The following is a 21,610-nucleotide window of genomic DNA, read 5'->3' on the forward strand; positions in this document are numbered from 1 at the left end:
CAAAATTACACAAACAAAGAAGAAACATAAAATGACAACAAAAAGCTCAAAATTATTTAAAAATCACAAAAAATAGGATGACTAAAAACAAAATGGCAAAAATAAACCAAAATACAAAACAAAATTACACGAATCCTTCAGATTAGTCATTATTCTGAATGTTGATCAGACAATCATGTTTTCCATCTCTGCTCTAACCAATACATTAATACATTTCTTTTAAGCTCATCCATGTGTTCATTTGGAAACATTAAAATCTGAAGTAAAAGCTCATGTTTTTTTATTTCATATGGTTTACTGTTTTGTATAAAAAAGAAAATGCTTTCAGATTTATTGTGTAAAACCTGTTGAAAATGATTATTTGAGGTTTTAGAAAAAAAAAAAAAAAAAACATGTTTTACTTTCTATGATTTAGGAGGAAAAATTAACACATTTTAGGTCTTTAAAAAAAAAAAAAAAACCTTATAAATCATTTACTTTGCTGCAATAAGATGTCCAGATGTTTAATGGGTTAAACATCTGTATCCTCACAAATGTATGATGCATTGATGAACTGCGTTTTCAACATTGTTCTGTGTTTCTGGGAGTGAATCAGCTAATGTGAGACACTTACAAGGCAAACTTTTCTACGGGACTTTCTTGCTTTCATGTCATTGTAAAATATTTTCAGGACATTTCATGAATCCTATTGGACAGGAAGTGAATGCCTGTCAAATCACTGTCAAATTGATGGATTTGTAATAAAAAGGAACAGAAGCTGTTGGGTTGTGTTGTTATTAGATGTGTGGTGATGCAGCTGAGGTGATCGCTCTAATTACCTCCACCTGAAGCATTAGGAGCTTTGGTGCAACGGCTGGCACGTTACCATGTGGAGTAGAGGTGAAGTATTTGAACACTTGTTTTAGATAAAGAACCACAGGTACCTGATGGATCACTGTTGTTTTTACACAGGTCGCTCCAGTGCTGCCACCAATCCAAAACCACCAGCAAAGGTATGACTGGTTTATCCTGAGGGTGACCATTCTCTTTGCTCTTTTTCTATATTTGACTCCCATTATTTTGGTGTCACCACAGGCTGCTGCTCTGGCAGTTTTGCCATGCACAGTTTCACAGCTACTGTCTGCGTCTCAGAGCGGACATGACACCTTCACTGTGTGCCACTGGGACATCAACCAGGTACGACCACAGGCAATTAACTCCTGAAAATATTCTTTCACTTTCTATGTTAACTTATTTAACTATTGGGGTCAATTTGACCCCATTAAATGTTTAGCATTCCAAAATAAGCCTTTTCACACTCTTAGAAATCTCATTCTTGTTCAGTTCTTGTGCATGAGGGCAAAGGTCAAGGAGGGGTTAACAGTGAATCTGACAGAGATCCACATTATTTTTCACATTGGAGCATTGATTCCTTCACAGATTTTTTTCCATAAACGTGGTATTGGTCTCCAGGGTAGAAATGCTGAGTTAGCTGCTAAAGCTAATGCTGCACCAGACCTGAAAAGGTTCTTCAGGTCTTTTCCTGCTTTTCAGACAGTGACCAATCAGTGCAGTTTCACTCATCGACCTGTCCATCTTCTGCACTTCGTTCACATTTTTAAATTGAATTAAAATAATAGCTTGATTAAAAACAATCATGGACCTAATTAGTGAACTTCGTAAATGTACCTTTTCAACGTGAGAACTCATACTGTCCTTCTCACACTCAGAAATCTTGCTCGTCTCATCAATAATAACATGTTTATTTATAAGCGCTCTTCAAAAACTCAGACTCTTACAATTGTTAAAACAATTAGATAAGTCAAAAAGAAACTAACCGCAATAAAGGTAAATACAGAAAATACATAATCACAAGTTACAAGGAGTGTGGAAGCAAGGGAGATCCTTCGCTTTGATACTGTTTCTCACATCGGTTTTACAATATGTGCATCATTCCCAGGTAGAGTCCAAATTCTGTAAATATGTCTAATATGAATAATACAAACACTGTTAAAACACTAAAGAGCTCTACTAGAATTACAAACGCTGTTAGGTTGAAATTAAAATATAAACAGACTGACCAAACTTGTTGACATTTTAATCCTTCTCGTCCATAACGTATGCGCAGTTCCAGAGTGTGAAAATGCTTATAGTTGATTTCATACATTTTTTTTTTTACTTCATGTTTCATGACTTTTCCTAATTTGATGTAAGGTACAATTGATTAAGCATAAAATGATCATGATTTTTTTTTTTTTTTAATGTGCTGAACACACTTTGACTCCAAGAGGTGTACAGACTACTGATAACTCCTACTCAAGTAGAAGTACTGTTAAGATCAGTGTTTTATCTATTTTACACAGGACTTATAATTACTTATCAGAACGTTGACGCTCTTGGAAAAAACCTCCCATCAAGCCGTGTGTGATCCTTGGGGTGAAAATGACCCTAATTTGCCTTGCCTTCACTAAAATCTTAAAAGAAAGCAGCTTAACTGGATTTTATATGTTGTGCCAAATGTAAAAACGTAGTCACTGTTTCATAGCTGACATATTTGTTAACATTTGGCTCACTTTTTTTTAAGTTAAATGTAAATATGTAAAGCTAAATGTTTAAACGTGATTGACAGGTGCAAACCTGCCTGCTTTACATAATTTCAGTGTATTTTTGAGCTGTGATCTGACTGATTCATTTGATCTAAATTAATTTAAGGATAATTAAAGTTTCCTTTTGTACAGCTAATTAATTTTCGCTAATTCAACTTTCAAGGTGAAAAAATACAACTTAATGGATTTTTCAATGCTGCTAAACACTGAACAGGGTCGTTTTGACCCAAGCACAACAGTCTACAGCTATTTTTTTTCTAAAGTTAGTATTAAACACAATTTTTGTAATAGCATATTAATTTCTCCAGGACAATTTTTATATATTTTTTTTAGATAAAAAAAAAAGTAATCCAATAAAAACAAATGCTTTTTATAAATCCGTATCCTAGCTATGTGTTTCTTCCTCTCTCAGGTATCAGTGGTGGGTGCAGTCAGAGGATTCTCTTCATTCTTTACTAGCGTGCTGTACTCAGTGGATGACATGACCGCTCCACCTCTGCCTGTAAAGCAGTGGCTCAGCAGTGAGGTTTGGCTGCGTCAATGGGCTTAAATAAATAGTGTGTGTGAAGAACGCTGCTGTGTAATACTCTGTCACCAGGACATGAAGCAAATGAGTGTCACGCCCACTGGAGCGTACGTGAAGGTTGTTGGAAGTCTGCGCCAAGTTTCTGTAAGTTGTGGGTGAAGTTTTTTTTACTTAATCAGCTCCACGTATGACTGAAACCTTATGAAATAATACTTGGAATTAATTTGGGTCGCCATGATCTGCAGCTCAAAACTGGCTACTTGAGAGACAGGAGGTTAGTATGACAGTGATACCAGTTTGGAATTTAGAAAAATTTAACTTCCTCGGAAGAAATGCAGTCAACCATGTCAGTTCTGAATAAACTGTTGGCACATGTTCTGGAATTAAGGAAAACTCAAACCATGGTTGGAAGAAGGTCGGAACGCTGATTCAATTCAATGTCTTTATACAGCGTCACATATAATGTAAATCTCATGGTGCTTATCACACAGACATGTTCTAGAGCAGTGGTTCTCAAACTTTTTTGGCCCAAATATCCCCTTTTTCTTGTTTCTGAATCCGACTACAACATTTTTGCTTAGAAAACAAATTAAAAACAACTATAGATCATAATGATGTAATGAACGAGTGATAACACACTTTTTAAAGAATCTCATTTTATAATTAAGTGGAAAGAAACAGTATTTAGTGCAGTGGTTCCCAACATTTTTTATAGAAATAGTTTTTGATCATGTTTGAGCTCAGTTTTTATTTTTCTAATTTTTTTATTGCATGTTTGTTGAACTAGATTTATATTCCAAAAAGTGAAAGTATAGAAATACAGTTTGAGATTCTGTATTTTATTATTATTCTGAAAGAATATTAATTAAAACATTTAAGAAATCTAAATTTCAGGCAACCTCACATGGGGTCCTGACCCAAAGGTTGAAAAACACTGATTTAGTGGCTTCTGAATAGATTTATTTCAGTAGTTTTTATCATTTCCGGTTATCTCATGTCTCATGATACCAAGGCTGACACTTTATTGGTTAATTTTTCTCCCTCTCTTTATCTAGTGAAGAGATGCTATTGCATACCCCTTTGGGAACACGTACCCCCCATTGAGAAACACTTGTCGAGAAAAATAATCCCCAACATTTCCACATTCTGCATTGGCAACGATTGAGTAGAAAAAATTCCCATAACAGAAACCTCTGGCACGGGGCGGAGAACTCCAGTCCTCAAGGGTCTGATTCCTGAGACTTTTATGATGTGTCCCTGCTCCAACACACCTGAATCAAATCAATGGCTCGTTATCATGCTTCTGCAGAGCTTGATGACAACACATTGGGTTCAACCAGGTCTGATGGAGCAGGGATACATCTAAAAGTCTCAGGAATCAGACCCTTGAGGACTGCAGTTGAATACCTGACTCAGTGGTGGTCACAGAACAGGATGGAGAGCAAACATCGTCGCATCACAAGTAGAGCTGAAGATCTTGTGCACTGCATGGTAAATGAGCGGTCAGGTGATGTGTTTCAATTAGAGCGAGAAGCTACACAAAGGAGGCGAATCAAAGGCTGGCCTCTGGCAAATGAATAAAGGATGTTTAATGTACGTATAAACAAATTGTTCTGACTCATTCTTGAGCTGTTTGTGCAGAGATCTAAATACTGTTGGGCTGTTTGGGCCCATACTTGTTGTATTTTTCTCTTAACAATGGTATGGGTTGGGCATAGTTTGGTCAGCCCTGATTTTTAAGTAAATGTAGAGTAAAAAGAGAACTACTGTACATAGTGTACTAGAAAATATTTCTTAGCAGCCTAAACCTAGAGCAGTAGGACTAGAAAAATATTCAGGATTTTGCAAAAAATCTAATAAATGAACATAATGTGAAGAGAACCTGAGACATTCTGTGTTCAAAGATTCAGTTTTAAAGCTGTGAAGATTATTATTGTTTTATCAGATAAAGACATTGTGTAAGCCTTGTGTATCAATAAAGATCACTTGCTTAAAAAAAAAGACAAATGATTGAAATTGCCCTGAAAATTGTTTTTTTCTGATCTCCACCCTAAACTCTTATTGAGATTGTTGGGAAAAAAAATGATGTATTGCATTGTGGGATGTGGAGTCCCTTACAGGGATTAGTACCTGAACCAAGCCCGACAGTACCCGACGGGTAGGGCCAGGTTCAGACACATAATGATGCTCTGGTTGTTTTTCTTCTCCACTCAAAGAGAACAGTGATTGGCTTGACTCCATTTTTGTTCTAGTTTCTTCCCAGTATTCCCTGTGATATCACCTCACTGTCAGACATTCAATTTTGGATTTGGATCCTGTGTGAACCCCAACAAACACGTTCATTGTTTTCCCACAACTTTAAGTGAAAACATCAGAAATGTGTTGGGAAGTCACTTTGGCAGAGTTTTTAGGGCAAACACAAAACATTTCAGTCAGAATGAAGTAAAACTATCTGCATCCCACAAAGCAAGTTTTTTTCTTCAAATCTTTATTTGTTGATCTGAGGCCTACACTATGCTTTTATCTGCTTAAAATACTGTCCATCGCAGTTTGACGCTTTATTTCCACATCATGAAGTGTTCCCCAGCGTTCAGCTCTGGACTCTTCACCAAGTCTCTGAAACAACCTATCCTGCACTTAATGTAGAAACCCACACCTAATTAGAGATGTTTTATCGTATCTATGAAGCCCATAGCTTGTTACAAGAGTCGATATTTCCCCGTGTTCAAACTCCTAACAAGTCTGATCAGTGGCCTCATTTATAAAAGTGAGGTTGCCACCTGTCCCTTAAAATACAGAATCGTTCCTTATTTGGTTCTTAATGGTGCGTTCAGTACTGAGGCAAAACAGAACGCTGTTTGTTCCGTATTTGCATAAATGACCAGGACACTAGACATGTCCATCAGACGTCACACACACAGGCAGGAAATGCCAAGGCCAGCAACACCTTGGTGGTGGGATCTTCATCGACCCCCGCTCTCTGTGGTGTGTCCTGTGTACATGGATGTGTGTGTGGTGCTTTCAGGGACTGTTGAACAGAGGGAATAAGAGATGACACACACACCTGCGCTGCTCAGACCCTAAAAATGTCCAACTTTAGAGAGTTTTCAGTGTCACACGGTGGTCTGTCTGACATCAGGGGAACAACACCGTAGATATCTGAGAAGTTCTTCATACATCCATCATCTCCTGTGGCTGATACAGTAAGGCACATCATGGTTGGATTGATTTAATATACTGTGATTTAATGTTTAGGATGTGGAGGTTTCAAAGTCCAATTAAAAAATCATTTATTTATTATTACAGTAGTATTAGGTAATTTAAATAGGCATGTTATGTATGGCTTTTTAACAAAAATTAACATTAAATGAATAAATACATTAATATTTTATATTATATATATTCCATAGGTTAAAAAAATGTTTTTTGCATCACTACAAATACGTCAACATTTTTAAAAATTATTAATATTATTCAATATAATTGTAACTAGAATTTTATGCACTATATTGTCTTCATTAAGAAGGTTTTTTTTTTGGCTCCAGAAAGATTTTAATCCAGGTGAGGAAGCAAAATGGCTCCTTTAAGAATAATGGTTGCAGACTGCTCCCCTAGGGGTACATAAACACCTTTCAGGAGGTACACAAAGATTTCAGGTTATTTTTCAACATTATAGATTTTTTTTTTTATCCAATTTTCTGCACAGCTCTCCAAAATGAACAAAGGCATCAGAAATAAATGAATAAAAAGGCCTAAATTCAAGGTTGATGCTGGATGAGACACAGGAAAGAGTTTAGACAAGCCTGCAGACACTAATAAATAATATATAACATGAGCTCAGGGTACATGGGGCAAAAACGTTTGGTAAACAATGTTCTCTGTCAAAATGTTTCTATTTTTGAGGATTGTGTTCACGATCCCGTGGGTGTCCCTTATTTTCTTTTCTGAAAGGTGGCAACCCTAGCTGTAAGCACACTTTAGCTGGCATACGCTAAAAACCAGGAAGTGCATATCCAAAAAAACTCACTTCTAAACGAGGGCGCATGCTCTTCCCACGCGTTTGTTTATAAATCACAATCAACTCGAAAGTTGTCGCACATACCAAGACAAATTCCTTGTACTGTCCTTAAAACTACATGGCCATTAAAAACATTTCTGATTCTGATTCTGACATGAGGAAACACCTTGCTCCGCCCATACGGTGCCTATAAAAGGTCAGGTGAATGCCCTTAAAGGTCCAGTATCATGCTATTTTTCACCCATTTCCAATTGTTCTAAGAACCCCAAAAACAGTGTTTGAGGTTTATTTTCCCAAACTCGCCTGTTTTCCAAAGTTTTAGCCTCTGAAAAGTCACTTTCTGAGCAACTTTACACAAACAGGCTAATTTGCAGCCTAGTTATGCATATTCATGAGTGGGCGTGTCTATAGAAGGGACTGACTCTCCTCCCAGTACGGTGACATAGGGCCAGAGGAAGGCCCGCCCTCCTCCCACCCGCTCCGTAGTAGAGCGTGGGGGCGGGGCGTTTGCTGGACATACATAGACTGTAGAAAATACATACGAAGCACTGTACGAAGGACGCTGGGAGAGCTTCCTGGAGACGCAGCTTCTCCAGCTAAGTGCCACATCAAATTCATCATCAAAGTGGGAACGAGTCATCAAATTAAAGTGAGGAGAAAATTACCCTCCAACGATTGAGGGAACCAATGAAAAAAACTTATTTATGATGTTTAAAGCATAGAAAAGTTGATTTAGCGTAACATGGGCCCTTTAATGAATATTCACACTCAATGCGAGGTGGAAGTATCAAGGAGAGCGTAATTTGGTGACAGTGTGTATTACGAATGCCAGAAAGGCCGATTGTGTTGCGTTGCCTCAGAGTGTCAGACTGTGACTGAGGTGAAGAAGAAATGGTCAGACATAGAAACGGAGGAGAACATGTGTATCAATCTCCATAGGAAGAACGTCTTTATAACAGGTAGAGGAAAGAGCGGACTGGAGCTCAGCATCACAGACAAAAAGCTGGGGGGGGGGGGGGTCTCCCCCTAGTCTCCCTGGTTTCTGTAGATCCGCTTCCTCCGTAGTCTCCCGTGCACCTCGTCCTCCAGCAGTGCCAGATAAGCCACTGTGCATCTTTTGCGCAATGATAATGTGATTTTATTTTATAATTATTATTAATAATGTATTTGTAGGTGCGCGCACGTCACTCACTCCCTGGGGCATCAATTATTTCACACAAATGTATCAATTTCACAGAGCTATCATTAATTTCATCCTTCCCCTGTTGGGGGCGGAGTTTCCCCTTTCTCATGATTTTGTGCGTACGGCAGGGTCAGAGTTGCCGTGGAGGTGTTGCTCATGATCTCGTCAGGTTTTTTTTTTTTTTAATAAGTCCCAAACGTTGCTTATAAATGGCATACGCTTTCTTTTTTACGTACACAGTGTTTATAAACTGAAGTCCCCTGTCCTTTGGATAAATGCTCCTGATCTGAAAGTTTTAACCAAAATAATGACATGTTTATTTCATCCAGGGCAAAATAATGTTGGTGGCGATGCATATTCGGTGTGTCAAGGATTTGAACGAGATCACATCTCACATGATGGAGGTTGTCCAAGCACAGATGTATCTCTCTGGAAAGGTACTGATGGATGTAGTTACAGTAAACATAATTACAGTAATAATTACTAAAGGTGGGACAATACATCATATGCCAAAATTGTGATATTAAAATGTCCCAAGATATCATTATTGCAAGCTAATTATTGTCTATCGTATGATGAACTCGGTGTATCGGTGTCAACCTTAATACCTTCAGTCTGCATAACCCAACCAAGTTAAACTCGAGGCTAGTGGACCAGATCCAGCCCATCAGAACCTCCACTTGGGCCTGTTGGAGAATTTTGTTAAATAAAATAAAAAAAAATCAAAAAAGGTGAATCATGATGCATTTGATATATAAGTTCCTCTATATTCACAAATTCAATAAAAGCAGTCAGAGTGTGCAAACCACTGCCAAGTTTAGAGGTACAAAGTCACCAGCAGGTGGTGCTGTAGAACCAGCCAAACATCTACATTGTGCTCCAAAAATTGTTCTGGATATTGTATCATCAGTACCTACCTTCCTTTTGATATTGTTCATAACTTTTTGACATATCCTGAGGAAATTTAACTTCTTTATTCACACGGAGGCTCAAACCTGATCTATGATCTTTGTTCTGATCCTGGAGATATGTAGATCTTCAACTTTTTGATTGGATTTTGGAATTTACTTTGTCATTGTTTTATTTTCCTTAATAAAAAAAAAACCAAATAACTGTTGAGATGTGATTGGTGGAGTTTACTATAACCTTCAGTGGTAATGGTATAATGGCTAGTATACACTGTTGTCCTCTTTTCTTTTTTTTGTCCCAGATGGTTGATGTGAACATGAACACTATTCCTGCCTCACTGCATGACAGATACAGTTATGCACATCTGGAGACGAGCGTCCTGGACTCTTTTTCTTCTGCACAAAACCAGGTTTGGAATGTTTTCAAAAGCAGATCAACTGACATTTCCACCACAGTGACTCGACTATCTACTGTATATTACAAAAGGAACATTGAGAATGTGTTGCTGACCAAATATTTTCCAATAAAATTTGTTAGATTTCATCTGTAAGATTATGAAATGTCTGAAAGCAAACTCATTTGGTTTGAAGTCTAGTTCTTCTGTTTTAGTCAAAATGTATCAACTTGTATTTTGTCATAAAAATTAAATTTTTTCGGTCTATATGGGCTGAAACAAAGCCATTACAATCGAATTTTGCGATTGGCTGAGAATGGAGGCCGATGATGTTTTTGAGGCAGCCCCCCCTATCAAAACTAGCGCCTGTTGGCTGACTTAGAGAGTGACTGGGCGGGTCTTAAATGCTCCAGGAGCCCCGTCCAAAGTTAAGGCATTTTTTTGAATTTCCAGCCTAAATCTCTGAGTTTAGTTGCTCATTGATGTTAGTATCCAACCACAGGGTGGAAATGCTAACTGAAACATGTGATCGATATCTTCTTGTTTGTTGAAAATAAAATAATCCATGCGTTTTTGTGAAGGTGATGGATGTGATCCGGAGGTACTCCATAAACCCCCACGGTATCGGTTCGGATAAACTGAAGACGAATCTGGATGACCTCAGCATGGAGGACATCAGGTACAAGCTTTTTAAAAAGTTCAAAAGGGTTGTGAAATTTAGGAGCAACTTATGTTTCACAATAATAATAATAATGGTTTGGATTTACTGTATATAGCGCTTTTTTTTGAGGAAACTCAAAGCACATTACAGTAACTATTATTCATTCACACAAGTCACTCACATCAGTCATACTGGCAGTGGTAAGCTACAATTTAGCCATATCTGCCTTTGGGCATACTGACAGAAGTGTGGCTGCCATTTTGTGCCTACGGCCCCTCTGACCACCACCAACATTTATGCACAATTTATACCCATTCATACAAGGCAATGTGGGTAAAGTGGCTTTCTCAAGGACACAACAGTGACTTGGAGCGGGATTCGTACCCCGAACCCTTTGGTTACTGGATAACCACTGAGCCACGGTCGCCCCACGGTTTCCTACAAAGTACAAGAAAGAAGAGTGTGATTGTCCCCTGGATTGTTTGGCCAAACCTTCACAAAACGAAACTAAACATAGAACAAAGGTGTTTAAAACAATGGGTTTCACACTTATTAAATGTATATTCTACAATCCTGTTCAGAAACACTGTAGGTTTACTAGGTTTAATGGTCCTTCCACTTTGAGTGCTCAAGTCTATGTATTCAGAAAAGGGAACAACTTTCAAATTGTACTATGTACCTTAAGGTAAATTTTTTAATTGTTGTGTTTAGTCCAAGTCATCACTGTAGTTATGTATTTCATCTTGTTACTAATTGTTTTCTGTCTATCAAGTAGATAATAGATTTAGCATTTTTTTAAATATGTCCCTGTATAAAAACATCTGTGGCTTCTGCTAATGACTAATATTTATCAGTTTGTTGATTTGGTCAGTATACCAACCTCACAGATATCATTTGAGTCAGAGTATCACAACATGTTTGAACCATGAACATAGATTAGGAATCATCAGCTCCAATGCCAGGACACAGAGAGAGAAGGAAGATAATGTAGAGGAGAAAGCACAGACTGCACAGTGGGAAACACATGGTTAAAGCATCAACACTTAAAAAGAAGTGTTTCCAGCAGCTAAACATACAGCAGCATAACTAGAAAAATGCTCAGGATTACCTGAACCAGCTCTAACTGTATGCACTCTCAAATAACTATACGTTTTAAGTTTAACCTTAAGGGGCCTGTACTACGAAGTTAGATTTCCTCTTTTCGAGCTAACTTGCAGAATTTATTAGGTGTATGCTGTACTACAACGCAGGCTAACATCTTACCAAGCTAAATCACCATAGTAACTTAGACTGAACACCTTACCTGGTCGGGATCAGGGTCCTCATTTATAAAATTGTGCTTAGGTAAGATCACTTAAGCTGGCGTACGCTTAAAACCAGGAAGTGCATACGCAAAAAAACTTTCAGATTTATAAAAGAGGGCACACGCACATTCTACACCTGTTTCTGTTTATAAATCACAATCTACTCTAAGGTTATCGTACATGAGAAAACGCTTTGCTCTGCCTATATGGTGCCTATAAAAGGTCAGGTGAACATTCTTAATGAATATTTTTCTGATATGAATTTCACGGTGGACCGAGGGAGAAAACCCTCAGCACCTTGTTCTCACGGGCGCAGCCCCACTATTAGGTCCTGATGGTCTCTGAAGATCCGCTTCCTCCAGAGTCTCCCGTGCACCACGTCCTCAAGTGGTGCCAGATTTAGGCATTGAGCGTGTGCTTTTTTATGACTACTACAGGCATTAGAGTCAATTGATCAGCAGATTTTTGCAATGATCATGTCATTTTAATTACAATTATTATTAATATAAAACTGTATTTGTAGGCGTCATGTCACTCACTCTCTGGGGTGTCGGTAACATTTTTTTTTCCCTTCGTTTTTGCAAACATATCCATATATGATGTGTTGTGAAATGTGCAATGTTCGATTATTTCACACAAATGTATCAATTTCACAGAGCTGTCTTTGTTGGGGTGAAGAGTCATGAGGAGTGCTTGCTCTGAGTGAACCTGCGTTACATGGTCAGATGTTGGAGTGCAGTAAGTGCGAAGCTAAACGAATCACCCGAGAGCAGTGTTGGGAATGTTACTTTAAAAAAAGTAATTAGTTACAGTTACTCACTACTTGATCCAAAAAGTAACTGTTAGTAATTGAATTACTCTATAATAAAAGAAACTCATAACCAAGGAAAGTAACTATCTGTTACTGTTAAAAAAAAAAAAAAAAAATATGCGTTTGTTGTTGTGAGGTGCTTCATTAAATTCGAGTTGCTTACAGTGGATGTCGACAAAGTCTTCGCTCCTGGATATAATGAGCACTGCATGCATGTTCTTGTCTTTGACCATAATTAATTTAAATGGGAATGGGACGCGGAGGTGAGTGTATCAAACTCTGGTGTCCAAGTTGGACGTGCATTTTGTGATGAGTAGAAACGGGATTTTTTAACATGTTAAATTTAACCAGAAACAACAAGGAATGGGAGAGACAGCAGACACGTTCTTTCCATCTCTGCAATTTCCCCCTGGGATTAATGAAGTAATTCTGATTCCCTGACAGAGCATTGTGGCTATGGTGCGCTGTACAGTGAAATGATAACGGACAGACTCATTGTGGGGATAGGTGACAAGCGGCTTTCTGGAGCTAACATTGGACAAAGCAGCCATACGGATTTGTTAAAGTGAGCTTGTAAAAAAACAGAATGTTACAAAAATGACCTCAGGCAAGAAAATCCATGCAATAGTGACAGTGTCAAGGCAAAAATAAAGACATTTAATAAATCAGTAAAGACAATGAGACATGCATCAGAGAGAGACATAAAACGGGACGATGCTCAACAATGTAACCTGTATGGTAAAACGCCTTCATATAGTGGAGATGCATGCCCGGCCAAGGATGTATTTTGTTACCAGTGTAAGAAAAATGGACACTATGCCAGAATGTGTAGGTCGGGAGGTGTCAGAGATTTGTGCAACAGGCAGCGACACTGATGCTGGGGAAGTGGCATTTTTGGGCTCAGTGCCTTCAAAGGAGATGGATAAAGCTTGGGCCACAACCGTCAAAGTGAACAACTGTGCTAAAAATAGACACAGGAGCAGATGTTACTGTCTTCCAAGAAAAAGTGTACTAATCCATAGCTCAGAGACGACTGCTGCAACCTACAAAACTCAAACTGTATGGGGCAGGCAAGTCACCTCGAGTAGTTAAAGGCAAGTTCACAGCTAACCAAAAGACACAAAACAGGATTTTGGTGTATGTGGTAGCAGATTTGGTGCAGGGAATACTCAGCCGCCCTGGGAGCATTGCTCTAGGGTTGGTGGCTAGAGCCGAGTCAGTTTTCCTCACTTCAGTGGAGGCAGTGATGGAACGTTCCCCAAAACCGTTCAGTGGGTTAGGCAAAAAAGAATGGAGAATATAAAATGGAGCTAAAACAAGATGCTAAACCATTTGCTCTGGGTAATTTCGAGAGTGGAGTAGCCCACCGACAGGTGTGCTAAGATGGTCCCAGTACCAAAGCGCACAGAAGAAGAGGTTTGTGTGTGTGTCGATCTGACAAAACTTGATGACTCTGTCAAAAGGGATACAATTAATGCAGTCACTAAAATAGAGGCACCCACCAACGTCAGTGGCATTCAACGGTTCTTGGGGATGGTAAATCATTTCAGTAAATATCCCCCTCACCTTGCAGAGAAAACACGGCCTCTGAGGAACCTGTTAAGCAGCAAAGGTGTGTGGTGCTAGGGAGAGGAACAACAGGAAGCACTTGACACAGTTAAGACAGAACTGTGCAAACCACCCACCTTGGCACTTTAAAATCCCAAAGTGCAGACAACGGTGTCACCTGATGCATCCTCGTTTGGACTTGGGGCGGTGCTGCTCCAATATAACGAGGTTGGCACGCTTAAAACACTTGCATTTGCTTTGAGAGCACTCAGCCCAACTAAATAAAGGTACAGAAAAAAAGCATTGGTCATAATTTGGGCGTGACCGCTTCTCGGATTTTCTTATCGGCATGGACTTTCACATAGAGACAAGGATCAAAAGTCTTTGGTTTCACTTTTGGGCTCAAAGATCTTAGATGAGCTCCCGCCACGAGTTGACAGTCTGCAGATGAGACTTTTCTCTATTGCACAAGTACCAGGCAAGCAAAGAGCAAAAGCTGATGTGTTATCCAGGCCGCCAAAAAAGAAGTCACAACAAAACACTCAAAGTGGAGACAGACTTGTATGCACATCAAGTGGTCTCTTTCCACAACAGATATGTTACAACAAATATTAGAAGATCAGGTAAAAAATACTGCAGGCAGGGCTGGCCAGAAAAACACAAAATGTCTGGGCTGTGATTTCCCGACTATCAACACGCTGGTGACCTTACAGACATGGATGGCCTGCTGTTGAAGGGCACACACATAGTAATCCCGATGTCACTGCAAAAAGACATTTTTGGCCGACTGCACATTGGTCACCAGGGCATTGCAAAATCCGGAGAAAGAGCAAAGCAGTGGCCGGGACTGAGCGCACAATTGCATAAGTTAGTGGCTGAATGTGAAATGTGCAAGATTGAGGCCACACCCTTGTGGGACTGTACTGTCCAGAGTTCCCCACAAGACCATGGGAGTTAGAGTGCTGATCTCTTTGAATGGAATAACCAGTATCTACTTTTAGTGGACTACTCAGAATTTGTGGAAATGGCCAAGCTAAGTAGTACTATCTCTGCTGCTGTGAGTGAACACATGAAATCTATATTCGTGTGGCATCCCGGTGGAGATTTGGAGCAACAACGGTCCCCAGTTCTCATCGGAGCACTTCAAAAAGTTCTCATCAGTGGGGATTTATCCACGTCACCACCTTCCCGAGATTTCCCCAAATTCAATGGCAAAGCTGAGCAGGCCGTTAGGGCAGTAAAAATCTACTGCAAAAGGAGATCGACCCATACTTGGCTCTCATGGCATATCATACCACTCCCCTTGCCAACGGCCACTGGCCTCCAGAGCTTCTGATGGGTAGAAAGCTTTGCACCACATTGCCCATCCTGCCTCAGTCCGAGACGATATCCAACAAGAGTTATCCTCCTAGGTACTAAACCCCAAGCTATTTTCTGCTGAATACGTATGTATTTTTGTGCTGTTGAGTGATCCTCGTCCACCTTTAACATTTTATTAAAAGTACTTTAATTTTACATATTTAGTTGTAAATGTCAGTTTACAACTGGCTATTACAATTTAATTTTGCTATTGGCTGAAACAGATTATCGTGACCATCGTGCATCACCAACTGTCATTGTTGGCCCCGCCCCTTTTATAAAAGCTAAGAGGAGGGTGTCCTCCAATGACAGCCCACATTGAGCGTTTATTCACATCCCTAATGCAAAACTCCACTGCTCCGTGTGTTCCTGCAGTGATGTTTTTGACTCTGTGCTTCCATAAAGAGCAGATTCTGGTCTAATCAGATGGTTTACCAAACTAGGTGTGTATGTACAGACAGTGTGTGTGGCAGGTCAGCAGAAAGCATGGGTTTAGTTACTCTTTCAGGACTTTGATTAAGATAGTAGGTACTCTCGAACACTCTATTGGGTCTGGCGTTGTCGTGGGAGGTTCCAGACAAAGACTTGCAGCGTGTCAGTACTCTGGAAGGTGGCGACCTTACCATCCGACTATCCTGCGGAGGGCTAACAACCCACCCAGGAAAAACCACATTGTTACGGACCTACCAGAGAAAGAAACCGGACTGCCCACGGTAACAGACCCCAGCCCACCCCGGACCATCTCCGTCATGAGACTCGTATCGCCACATGGAACGTCCAGACACTCCTTCGTCCCAGAGTTCGCCACCTTGCTATGTTGAGAGCTCTCCCGCTATAACATCACTTTGGCAGGGCTTTGTGAAGTGCAATGGTGAAACAACAGCGCGCAACCATTGCTACATCTGGAGTGGCCCCAATAAACTGACAGCCCTTTATAGTGTGGCACTTGCCATCCTAAAGGCCATCCGTAGGTCCCTCATCAGCTGGACACCCTTGAGCGACAGACTGTCTGCCAGCTTTCTCCACCAACACAGCAAGATGACAAATATTGTTGCCTTTGCTCCCACCAATGTCACTAATGAGGATGTGAAGGATGTTTTCTTTGACTTACCCCATCAGGCTGCTGAATAGGCCCCACCGCATGACATTATCATTCTACTGATGCCAATGCCACTCTATCAAGCAGCGACCGGCCCACTGGCTCACCTGTCGGCATTACCTTTGCCGATAGGTCTACACGCAACAATGGTAATTGTCTGCCACCATCACAACCTCTGCATCGCGGATACCTGGTTTCCTCAGAAACTCATCCATCACTGGACATGGTACAGCCCAGATGGCAGAACTCGAAAGGCGCTGGACCACATCCTCATTTCTCAAGACTGGAAGATGTTTGTCACAAACTGCCATTTCTACAGAGGAGCAGAGTTCGGCAATACAGATCATCGTCTGCTGGTAGCTCAGCTTAAGCTAAAGCTATGAGTCAGTCATCACAAGACTCGGCCTTGACTCTTCTCTACTCAGTGACCCCAACATTGCCATAGATTTCAGCCGCTCCGTCCGCTGCAACTTCAATACCCTGGCTCCTGACAAAGTGACTGACTGGGAGTCCTTAAATAAAGTGTCACCCTGCTGGCCCACAATGTTGTAATTGCCCCCGAAAAAACCATGGATATCAGAGAAGACACTCAAGATCATTGACCGTCGCCGTGACTCCCGCCTCCGTGACGACCTGACAGAGTATTGCTGACAACCACCTCTGCAATGTGGCTATAGATGAGGATAGGGAGAGATTCTGGCAAGAAGAAGCTGAACACCAAGAGTCTGCGGTCAATAATAACATGAGTCATGTATTGAGTATGTTACGCCAAGCTCGAAATTGCCCACGCATCAAGACAGCCATGGTGAAAGATCTAATTACCATTGAAGCGGACTGCCTCACATGCTGGAAAGAGCACTTCAGCCTCCTTCTACAGCATGGTACTATCCCGGTTGAACCCACCATCTCCGCTTTAGCAAATGCTGCAGCCCACAGCAACGCCTGCAGACCCTGTCACACCCAAAGTAGTCAAAGCCACGCTAAGAAAATTCAACAACAAAGAAACCCCTGGCATATGTGCAATAACTACTGAGTTGCTGAAATCCGGTAGGGACTGCATGGTCGAGTGGCTTACCCACATCTTTAACCACGTGTGTGTGACAGAGAGGCCGCCCTGCGACTGGACCAGAGGCGTCATCCTACCCTTCTGACAGCCTCATCTGCGGCAATCATAGAGGCATCACTCTACTTTCCATCCCAGGCAAGCTCTTCACCAGGATCTTACTCACTCGCACTCTCCCAGCCATCAGAAGTAGCAGCCGGCTGGCTTCATGCCCAACCACTCCACTACAGACCATATCTCTGCCATCTGTTTGCTAATAGAGAAGACCACTAAGATCTAATGTGATCCATATGCATGCCTGCCTCTCATGGCTTACTGTTGCCAATAGGTTGTCTTTTAATACACTTATGCTGTTCAAGTCAGTCATGAGCAGTAAATCTCCGGTTTCTATACATACACATATGGTTTTTAGTAATACTGTTCATGAACACAACACTAGAGGTTCCAGTAATGGGCAGTTTGCTTTACCTTGCCCAAAAACCAATGCTTTAAAGAGATCTTTTATTTACAGGTCATTGTCACTTTGGAATAACCTGCCTCCAAGCCTCTGCTGCATTGACAGTAAATTTACTTTTAAAAATAATCTAAAACTCCATTTGATACTGTGAGATGCTATGTTTAGCTATGTTTTATCCTTGCAAATGTAATGTATTGTAATATGTATGATTTCTAGCTGGTTGCCATGGCACTAGCTAATGGGGATCCCCTAATAAACAAATTAACACATAAACCTATGAATTCCTTAAAGATCGCCATCTCCACATCGGGTTCATAGATCTGAAGGCCGCCTTTGACACTGTCTGCCATACCTCACTGTGGAGCATCCTACAGACCCTCGGAGCACCACCGAAGATCAATGCCCTGTTCAAGCTACTCTACAGCAACGCGCAGAGCTGTCCATGGTTTCCCATCTCCAGTGGCATTTGGTAGGACTGTGTGGCAGTCTCTTCAACTGCAAAATTGGCCATCTGATGTCCAGGGTCTGCAAACGGGTGCTCGGAATGTCCTTCGGCAGCTACATCTGACTGACCTGGAGTATGCCGACAACACCATCCTGCTCAGCACATCCTACAGGCAGTTAAGAGACGCCCTGGGCATATACAGTGAAGAGGCAGAGAAGCTTGGCATTCAAGTGAGCTGGACACCCCCTCTTCCGCTTGGCAACAATATTGTTGAGCCTGGTAAGAGCTTTGTATATCTCGGCACCACAGTAATGAACAATGGGGACATAAAACCAAAAATTACTCGCAGAATTGCCCTGGCAGCTTCAGCTCTGCAGTCTTTCTGGAAACCACTCTGGCGGCATCGTTCCATCTCATGCAAAACAAAGCTCCGCATTTACAACTTGGCAGTAGTCTCATCCTGCTCTATTGCTCGGAGACTAGGCCCTTGAACATGACTCTGGCTGCAAGAATAGATGGTTTTAATATTGGGCTCTCAGAACCATTGAAAACATCAGGTGGCTCCAGCGGGACTCAAACAAAGTGCTAAGAGCCCACACGTGTCAGCCTCGAGCATCTTGCTTGGCTGCCCAGCAACGCACCAGCTGGTTTGGCCATGTCCTCCTACCCCCTGACCATCCGACGAAAGCCATTCTCCAGTTTGACCCAAGGGCAACAGGTTGGAGACGAGTTGACATCATCGCGAGCGACCTCAGACCACATGGAGTTGCCGTGGAGGATGGATGTAGATCTGCTTGCATGGGACCGCCAGCTTTGGAAGAAACTGGTTTGCCTAGTTGGTTCAACGCAAAAGGGACGGGAGACTGCCTTCACCCCAGGAGCCCTAAGTAGTAAGTACTCTCGAACAACTGAGTGGACAGTCTGGGGACGAATAATCCCCTTCACTCAGCTGAAGGTTAAGTTTACCTCACCTTCATAGTTAGTTCATGGGTGTATGTTATCAGTCAAATAGTAACTTTATTGCTACAGTACAATTTTGAGACAAAATAGTTATATTGTTGTTTTAAGTTATTCTACCTTAATATTGTACATCATTACTCATAATGTACTGAGTAAGGGAAATGTTATGATGGTGGTTCAGACCTCACATTGTTATAGCGCCCTCTTGGGGCCTGGCGTTGTTGTCTTATGTAATAAACAGGCCACCCGCATTTCAACACAGTTTATTCGTGATTGCGATTGGTCTGATGCTGCAATCTCCACCTGTTACAGGAGTGTACACATAGCCAAGCTGAAATCACCTCATGAACATGTTCATATCCAGCTTCGTAGGACAGGAGATCTCTGACAGAAAATGTCATTCGGTGAAGCTAACGGAGATATATGCTTACCCAGCTTCGTAGTACAGCCCCTAAAGGTGGAGAAAGTACCTGAGCTTGTTTTGTTTTCAAACATGTAATGCAGAGATGGCCAACTTTTATCACAGCAGGGGCACCAAAAATGTGATCCTGATCCAAGGGTCATGTTGTCAACATTCATGTCAGCAAGTCTGAGCATTAGCAAGACATATTGTGTGTTTATGGAGTTTTTTTGTGTATATTTGTTTTCTTCTTAATTTGTATTGTTCTGTAATTCATATGTTTATGAGTCGTTTTGTGAATTTTTGTTGTCGTTTTGTACATTTTTAACTTGTTTGTAGATATATTGCAGTTTAATTGTGGTGTAATTTGGTATATATGTTTTCTTTTATTTGTAGATATCTTGCGGTTTAATTATGGTGTTTTTTTGTGTATATTTGTTTTCATTTCCATTTCTTTTTGTGTATTTTCCTATAATTTGTGTACGTTTTTGAGTCATTTTGTGTGTATTTGGAGTCATTTTTTTGTATTTCTATTTCTGTGTACATTTTGTACTTATTTGTAGACATCTTGTATTTTTATGGAGTTATTTTGTGTATTCCTGCTGAGTTTTTGTGTATTTTTTGTCCTTTTGTGTGCTTTGTTGATGTAGCATCCAGGCTGCCAGTTGCCCATGTGATGTAGAGTAAAAAAAAAATGTTTTCTCCCTCTCGTCTCTGTTCAGGAAAGCCTTGACCTTTCTGCTAAGTGAAGGTCATGTGTTCTCCACCATCGATGAGAATCACTTTAAGTGTTAGTCGACGACGAAAGCTCTGACATCATTCAAGCAGAATCCTTTTTCATGTTTACCTTGTTTAAAGTTGTTTGTTTTTGATTTGCTGACTTGTGTTGATTCTGTTGAATTTGTAATCAAACACCTAAGTTTTCGACAAACCATTAAAAGACAGATTTTTCTGTCCTTTTTGAAAGCATTGTTGGTCCTTCATGCGTCTGTTTCACTCCTTAGCTTCTTCAAATGGAGTCAGACTCTCCTGTTGCACCCAAATATTTAATTTGTATTTCATCACATTCTTTACACTTTAGAATAATGTTGAATCAATAATCTAACCACAGAAATGTAATGAAACAATTCTTACTAAATGGAAGCATGTTACACTATCAGGTGAAATAAAATAAGACGTATTCTATTGAACGTAGGGCACTTGATAAGCTTTCAGGACTAATTTCTTAAACTCTTGTAGACTAAATTAGAAGAAATTGTTGCTAGCACATTTAGGGGCCTATTCTCACGTCTGGACTTAAGCGATTTTTTTACGCGCTTTTCTTCTGCGTGTATTCTCCGGTCCAGGTTCCTGACATGCCCACCATGCGTAAGTAGACCAAAAGCACGTAGTCTGTGAATGAATGTGGTCTGAAGTAAAGGAGGTGGACTGGGCATGATGTCATTTTTGGGGGCTGTCTAGAAATCACGAAACATGGAGTTTTCCCAACGTTTGTGAATGTCATTGAAATCTGTGAAAATGATAAAGGGCAATTTTAATTTGAAAGGCATTAATTGATAAACAATGTAACAAGTTGATTTGATGAGGTTATTGATGAGATTATTGCAGTGTGATGATCGACCACATTCTTCTGTCCGAGTCACAGTTAAAATCTCTCCTTTTCACCCCTTATGCTAACGACAGATTAACGTTTGTTTGTGTGGAAAGCCTGATTTTATTAACTCCTTACATTCCTGCATTCAGAAATAATCAGTGCACCATCATCATCAATACAGTACCTGAATCTAAAGCATGACCGAGTGTGATGCGCCGCAGGTTTGAGGAAATAACTTCACAGAGCGTCCTGCTTTAATCCAGAGGAGACAGATGTTTACAGTGAAACAGAACC

General features: G+C 40.6%; 1 protein-coding gene across 3 annotated transcripts; it reads left to right on the forward strand.

The window, feature by feature from the left end:
• The first annotated feature begins 875 nt into the window (after nt 1–875).
• Nucleotides 876–20,558, forward strand: LOC114472498 (replication protein A 32 kDa subunit-like). 3 transcript variants are annotated; one of them, XR_003675123.1, is made up of 9 exons: nt 876–992; nt 1,075–1,176; nt 2,998–3,111; nt 3,184–3,255; nt 8,642–8,749; nt 9,523–9,630; nt 10,197–10,294; nt 18,209–19,252; nt 19,635–19,954. XR_003675123.1 is itself a non-coding variant. In XM_028461801.1 (8 exons), exons 1-8 carry the CDS (start codon nt 927–929, stop codon nt 20,515–20,517), a joined length of 741 nt encoding a protein of 246 aa, XP_028317602.1. In that variant the 5' UTR covers nt 876–926; the 3' UTR covers nt 20,518–20,558. The 3 variants fall into 3 exon arrangements, 2 of the variants coding, with proteins under 2 accessions (XP_028317602.1, XP_028317603.1); XM_028461801.1 differs by lacking the exons at nt 18,209–19,252; nt 19,635–19,954 and adding an exon at nt 20,445–20,558; XM_028461802.1 differs by lacking the exons at nt 876–992; nt 1,075–1,176; nt 2,998–3,111; ... (1 more) ...; nt 18,209–19,252; nt 19,635–19,954 and adding exons at nt 4,019–4,602; nt 20,445–20,558.
• Nucleotides 20,559–21,610: the final 1,052 nt, after the last annotated feature.

This window comes from Gouania willdenowi, chromosome 11 (assembly GCF_900634775.1).
Source record: "Gouania willdenowi chromosome 11, fGouWil2.1, whole genome shotgun sequence".
Taxonomy (NCBI): Eukaryota; Metazoa; Chordata; class Actinopteri; order Blenniiformes; family Gobiesocidae; genus Gouania; species Gouania willdenowi.

Bases quoted from the DNA above. Each gene is read 5' to 3' on its own strand.
- LOC114472498 (XM_028461801.1), top strand. From the start codon at position 927: ATGGATCACTGTTGTTTTTACACAGGTCGCTCCAGTGCTGCCACCAAT. The intron at 1,177-2,997 runs GTACGACCACAG...TTCCTCTCTCAG, and splicing joins GCCACTGGGACATCAACCAG to GTATCAGTGGTGGGTGCAGT. The intron at 9,631-10,196 runs GTTTGGAATGTT...GTTTTTGTGAAG, and splicing joins TTTCTTCTGCACAAAACCAG to GTGATGGATGTGATCCGGAG.